At 36.3% G+C, this 7,400-nt stretch overlaps 1 protein-coding gene across 1 annotated transcript; it reads left to right on the top strand.

Moving 5' to 3' along the window:
• Nucleotides 1-4,721: 4,721 nt before the first annotated feature.
• Nucleotides 4,722-6,008, top strand: LOC113353768 (heavy metal-associated isoprenylated plant protein 36-like). Its single transcript, XM_026597266.1, has 3 exons — nt 4,722-4,868; nt 4,964-5,039; nt 5,159-6,008. Exons 1-3 carry the CDS (start codon nt 4,806-4,808, stop codon nt 5,890-5,892), a joined length of 873 nt encoding a protein of 290 aa, XP_026453051.1. The 5' UTR covers nt 4,722-4,805; the 3' UTR covers nt 5,893-6,008.
• Nucleotides 6,009-7,400: the final 1,392 nt, after the last annotated feature.

The following is a 7,400-nucleotide window of genomic DNA, read 5'->3' as shown; positions in this document are numbered from 1 at the left end:
CTCCGAATCTTCGCACGTGTCAACAACAAACTTTCTTTAAAACTCTTTCCAGGATAGACTCAGGCTAACAAAGTGTTTATCTGCTCCTAATCCCCCATGTTTTCCCCAAGTTAAACAATTAAAACCCGAGAATATTATTTTATTGGGTCAAATAAAATCTTCTTGTTTTTACGTGAATAAACCTACTTTCAATCCTGTTTTGTCTCAACTAGCTAATCCCGGTTCATATCCACGGGAGAAAACGAAAAAATCTCCTCCAAAATCTTCACGATAGAGAAAGAAAATTCTTTTGGTGAAAGAAAATTTTGAACGATGAAGGTGGAGTGCCTCTATGTCAACGGGGGTTGGATGGGTAGGGGTGGTTGCCCTCGACAAATGTTGTGGGGTGCCTTTAGTAATTTTCCGGGTGCCTTTATCACATTCCCAGCCAATTTTTCCGCAAATTTTTATTTTCTAAAAACACCTATAAACACATAAAACACCATAATAAGTACGAAATTGAGTACCAACAATATATAGAATTGAGACAAATAAGATAGAAAAATATGTTTATCCCTTAGCTAGAGAACGGATACTTACGAACCAAGTGGGCCAATGATGCAAATTCTTGTGCATCACTTGCGAAAGAACCTTTGACCTATACAGGCTAGGCTTTTCTTGGATTTGTCCTAACAATATGAATTGGCTTTAGTTGTTAGTCCCGACAAGGATGAACTGCGACCTGTGCTTGATCCCTAGGAGTTACGGAGTAGAGTACGAAGGAATCCGCAATGAGTTGCAACATTTTTGGTTTATCACTTTGTCACTCATATCTTCTAACTGAGGTGTCATTGTGATATTATGGTGACTCATATCATCTAGGCTCAGGAATCAGAGGCAAGAGATTATTGTTCCATACTTGATGAGGTAGTTGCAGTTTATTTCTTGGATGTGCATACTTCTTATGAATCCATTCGACGAAGGCAATGCACCAATTGCAAGTTACGCATTGCCAAGAAATGAAATATTTGATATGCAAGTTAGGGAAGCTTGCATAAGCTATTTGCATCACATGGATGATGCCAGGCTAGAGCGGCACGAGCTTGACTGATCCACCCTTGGCACGAGCAAGATTAGTACATGCTTTTATAATATCCAAGAAAAGTAAGGAAGTTTAAAATAGGCTTGCAATGGCCAATGTGCAAGTTCAATTCATGTCATATGCGATACTACTCGTACGCCAGTGATGCTTGCAAAATGTATCATCATTAATAGCTTTTACATGTTTGCACCTTTCGCAGAACAAGCATAAGCTGGAATGATGATGAGCTATGTATGGAAACTACATTTAAGGCATCATGTTTGCAGAATATACTTGAAAAGGCAAATCGATGTGCATTTGGCTAGTTAGAAATGAAGTATTTTGGCTCGGTCACTGCATAACGGGTGGTGTATTTTGGTCTGCCCGGGGTGACTCCGAAAATATAATTCTTTGGTCCGTCAAATCCACCTCCTTTACCTGGACCACTAAATTTATCACATACCTTTCCTCTCTAAGATACCCCGTATGTAACTTTTAAAGCTTGTTTCTCCTAAACGTAAACGTTCATGCATTTCTCATGTACCGATAAGCTACTCTGCAACTCATCTATTAAAAGAGTACTAAGATATTTGTACTCCTCAATTTAACATATTGTTATATACTCAAAATTTGGAGTCATGGATCTAAATATTTTCTCAACAACATCTTCATCTTATTGTCTATGAGTAAAGCTATCCAAAAATACCTTTCATATGAAGAACCTCGAATTCTTTTTTGAGAGCTTGTAATTATGCACGTTGTACTGGTTCAATGAATCTCAAATACTTTTAGATGATCTCAAGTCCATAACAGTTTGCAAGATAGTTCGATCGATATCTTGGAAAAGATAATTTTTTTCTTTCAAAATTTTCAACTTTGCATCAGTAATCTCCTTCACTTGAGCTTCTGTGGGTTTAACTCTTATTGTCACAGTTGAAATCCCATCTTTAACTAGACCCTAATATTTTTTTGACTAAGAAATTTTTCATTCATATAGAACAACGATCATAAAAAATTCTCCCATTTTGACGGTTGCACAAAATTGCTCTTTGATACCATCTTCTTAATTCCTCATTCAAAAAAAGTTGTTGCTTCCCACACTGGGAGATTTCCCCATAAATCTAAATAAACCCTCTCACTATAAAGTTACCACTTCTCACATACAAGCCCATGATCCAACTTAATTTGATGCCAAATCTAGAGAAGTGAATATAATAGAAGGATTTTATACTATTCAAATGAAAAACGAAATAACCTGTACAAATGCGGAGAAATAGGAATAAATTAGGAACATACTAACTACGACTACCCAAAATTATCAATAGGGAGTACCGGTTTACCTGAGGCTGTATTGAATCATATATAAGACACAACATCTTATACTTTTGGAATGATACATCCCTAGACAAACTGGTATTCCTATTAGCACGGATACTGGTGGTATCTACTGGAGTCAATAACAAACTAAAACAAATGTTACTTCCCTGAACAATAGGGAATTTTTATACCACATCACTCGATCTATGATCCACAAACATAGGGATTATTTATACCACAATACTCAATCTATGACCTACTATCATAGGGATTATGTATACCACAACACTCGATCTATGACCTACTATTTTAAGAGCAAGGGCTATGAAATGAGTGTTAAAAACACTCATTCACTGCCAAAACTAGTGAGAGAGTAACTGAAAGAGTGATCGTGGGCGAGTAAATTTATAGGATAGGAGGCTGAACATGTGCCTCCTAGTTTTTTTTTTTTTTATGAAACTCCAGTGGGTTCGCATAAAAGAATTTAAACCAAATAAAAAACTAGAAAATCTCTTCATGCGGCACATCTTAAGCCGTTTTGGGCGAGCGACAGATCTTTAGCCTCCTAGTGAAGACTGTTAGACACTCATTCATATGAATGATTTTGGGTGTATGCGTGAGATCTCTCATCCCACAATAGTACCTAATTTGATCTATTTTAATCAAACTCTTTCAAATCCAATGAGATCTCCCATTAGATAGCCCTTGCTCTAAGAGTGCTCTGGGGCTTGACAAACAAAACATTCTTCTTTTTATTAGAAGATGACTATTCAATTGAGGACAATAGTCTAGTGGCCGTTTTTTCAATAATTTTGATATACTCCAAGCGGAATTGAATCAGAAGATAAATAAGCTCAATAGTCAATACTACTACTATCAATGTACTAACGGACAATCGGAGAGGAAGATTGAAAAAATTCTTCCAAATACGTGGAAGATATAATTGGAATCGGTTAGAAAAAAATATCTTTTGTTTCCCTTATCAACCATTTTCTACTGATATATATTTCATGTCTATTATAGAAATTTCATCAATTTTTTTTAAAGATTTACCTTTGGATGACATCAGTTTCTTTTTATCTCCTTGATCACTATCACTCTGAGAGATGAAAGAGGAGATATTTTTTTCTATGAAGACGAAGAAGTTCTAAGAATGAGAGAGAGCGTATAAAGAGAAAGAAAATAAAATAAAGATGGTATTACCGAGGAGAAGTTACTTCTGCAACTTCTGCGAGAAGTCGGAAATCGAGATTTTTGGCTATGAAAATAAGTTACTTTTCTACTTATAAAAGTTGTTTTATAATGTGACATCCAACCAGACTTTTTGCTTTTTGACTTAAATAAGTCAAGAAGTAGCTTCTTTATGTGTTGCCAAACGAGCTATTAGGCAAAGCCGAAAATATCCCATCTTTCCCATTCTTGTACTGATAAGATGAGTTCATTCTGTCATTCACTCACACTTCTTGCGGACGTAGAATATTCACAAGAGATCATTCCATTTTCCCCGAATCTTTGAAAAGAATAGGGACTTAAACTTTTGCATTCATGCAAGTGTTTCGCATTATTTCCAAAAGCCCGACTATATCAATTTCTAGGTCTCTCCTTGATCTATCCCTCTCAAATTTTTATAGTTGGGTCTTTATTCTCATCTCTTGAGACCCATTGTAAACCTCTTAAAACAGGCAAAAGCAATTCATCAAGAGAAAAGATGATTAGCAGTTTAATTAACTGCTAATCTAAATTACGTTGACAAATTAGAAAAAAATAATATGCGGATATTTGTAACAAAAGTTAGATCTTTCGAGCATTGAAAGGTTACAAAGACCGAAAAGAGATTATAAAAGATGGCAAAAACTAAAAAGTAAGCATATCATATCAAAAAGGAGAAATAAGATTATGTTCTTTTGGACCATAAGCTATATATGCAAGGAATAAAGAAGACAGTGAATTGACTAAGAGAATCGCAATCCATAAGCATTAATACTATGCTTAATCCATAGACAAGTTTTGCTGGATATTATTTGTCCAACTCGTTGATTATTTTTTGGAAAGCCCTTCCGAATCTGGTTCTTTCAACAGTACATTTCTCTTCTCTTGTTTCATTTCTTTCATCATCAATATTATTATCTCCTTTTAACTTGATTGGATTTGTACTTGTACCCGAATAAACCAAGTGTGCAGTGATGGTACACAAACATATGCACCATAAAGACAAAAATGTACCATTGATGGTGATGGATATTTCAAAATTTATTAATTAAGGGTGTTTAAGTTTTTAATATGGGACGTCCGATGAAAATCACTTAATCTTAAATCCCTGTCTTTCTCTATATAAACTTCTCTTCTCGCACCATATTTTCTCTGCTCTGCACTTCTCAATTCAGCTCACCTCTCTCTCTCTCTCTGCTCTCTCTGAAGACTCACTTAGATGGCAGCGGACCAAGTGATTGCAACAACTGTTGAAGAATCCCCCGAGCCCTTGAGATATCAGGTAGATTAATTAGCTTTCTATATGCACTACTTTCATCTACTATTTTTATTTCATGCATGTTCTTTCCAATCTCTTCTTCTTTATCATCCTTGTAGACATCGCTACTGAAAGTATCCATTCATTGTCAAGGTTGCAAGAAAAAAGTCAAGAAAATTCTTCAAAGCATTGATGGTATAATCATTAGTAATCAATCATTAGTTTTAAAAATTTATTCCTATGTTTTTTATATCATTGAAAATTTGAAACTGAAACATATATGTATGCACTATGGTTCTATTCTGTAAAAACAGGTGTTTATCAGATAGCAATTGATTCACAACAACACAAAGTAACAGTAACAGGAGATGTTGATTCGGAAAAATTGATCAAAACGCTAATTAGAGCTGGAAAACTTGCGGAACTCTGGCCTCAACCAATAGAATCAGAGGAACAACAGAGGAAAGGGAAGAACAAGAACGACAACAACAACCCAAATGCCGCTGATGATAATCTAGGAGAAGAGGGCGAGAAAAAACCAGAGAATCAATCAACTCTAAATGAAAAGCAAGGCAATGTTGGTGGTGGCGGCGGTGGTGGTGGCGGAGGTAAAAAGAAAAGAAAGAAAAAAGGGAAAAATGCGGCCAACGGTAATAACAGCAGTACTGCTGGTGCGGTTGCAATTTCTGTTAATACATCAGGAAATACTGAATCACAGTCATTACCTGTTAATGGAGGTGATACTTCTGTTGGGCCAGTTAATCTAAGCCCCCCACCAGCTCAACATTCGTACCCTTACGGAGCTTCATCCTATGGTCATCATCAACCTTTATACGGTCCTCCTGCATATGTTATGAGTTACCGTAATTCGTATCCAACTGTTAACTACGGTGCATCGTATTATACTCCACCAGAAGCGTACACGTATAGTAAGTGTGTACAATCGGGAGCTACAGGGGGATTTTTTGAAGCATCTCCATTGATGGATTCTATTGAGACGATTTATGATGAAAATGATCGGAACGCGAGTGGATGTTGGATTATGTAATGAAGGTGGTAACGATGCTGCAATTTGGGGTTCCCCTCCCCTGGGAATGGATAAGTGTAATGGCAACTGCAAGATGAAACTTAGCTTATATAAAGACAACTCTTTTTATTGATGTTTATAAAATCTCTCAAAACTAAACACAAGCTCTAATCTTGCTCATATGATCAACCACAACTTTGGTGATCATATATATAGAACTATGAATTCCTTTTCCTAGTCCTATTACCTTATTACATGTCTTTCCTTTTCTTAGAACTAGATGACTTCTAATTCCCTTAGGATTACATCAATTTCCTAATCTTGTCCTAACCAGCTTGTTAGTGACTTCTATGTTGAAGTTTAACCAACATTCTCCCCGTTAAGCTTCAACCTTACCCGTGACATATCTTGTACTCCAATCAATTGTCTCATTTCTTCAAACTTGATCCGAGCTAATGCCTTTGTCAATATATCTGCTTTCTGCTCAGTTCCTGGTATGTGTTCAACGTTGATGATCTCCTTCTCGATACATTCTCGTATGAAATGATACCTTTTGTGAATGTGTTTCGTCTTCCCATGAAACACTGGATTTTTAGTGAGTGCAATTGCAGACTTATTATCAATCTTGATGAGAACTTTTTCAGGTTCTCTTCCTTTGATTTCACCCAACAGTTCTTAAAGCCATATTGATTGTTTAGCTGCTTCTGTTGTAGCCATAAACTCAGCTTCACAGGATGAGAGGGCTACAGTGTCTTGCTTCTGTGAACACCATGTAATAGGTGCTTCACCTAGATAAAATATATGACCAGTTGTACCTTTTCCATAATTTTGGTCAATATTATGACTGCTGTCACTATACCCAACAATTCCTTTTGATCCTCCTCGACCATACTTCAATCCATAGCTGGTTGTTCCTCTTAGATATCTCAATATCTACTTTATTACATCACCATGAGACTTGCGTGGACTCTGCATATAACAGCTTGCTACTCCCACAGAGAAAGCCAAGTCTGGTATTGTGTGCAACAAGTATCTAAGGCATCCAACATTTCTTCTATAACTCGTTGGATCAATCTCAGCTTCTTCTTGTGCCTTTGAAACTTTAAGTCCAAACTCCATTGGTATCTTAGTTGGATTACAAGTTTCAAGTCCTGCTTCTTTCAGAATTCTCCTTGCATAAGCTTCTTGTTTAATCTGAATCCCATCTACTCCTTGATGGACTTCTATGCCAAGGTAATAAGTGAGTTTTCTGAGGTCTGACATCTCAAACTTTGATGACATTTCTCTCTTGAACTCATTGATCACCTTAAGGGAGTTGCCAGTCAAAAATAGATCATCTACATAGACTGCAATCACAAGAAGTGTTCCCTTTTCTTCTCTTCTGTATACTGATGTTTGTTTAGAGCACTTAACAAATCTGATTTCTCTTAAGATTTGATCTAACTTTGTATTCCAGGCTCGAGGAGCTTGTCTTAGACCATATAGAGCTTTTGATAACTTATAAACCTTATGCTCTTGTCCTTTTACTT

The sequence above is a fragment of the Papaver somniferum genome, chromosome 2 (assembly GCF_003573695.1).
Source record: "Papaver somniferum cultivar HN1 chromosome 2, ASM357369v1, whole genome shotgun sequence".
Taxonomy (NCBI): Eukaryota; Viridiplantae; Streptophyta; class Magnoliopsida; order Ranunculales; family Papaveraceae; genus Papaver; species Papaver somniferum.
The sequence above is the reverse complement of the archived record's forward strand: the minus strand, read 5'-3'. Positions and strand labels throughout refer to the sequence as shown.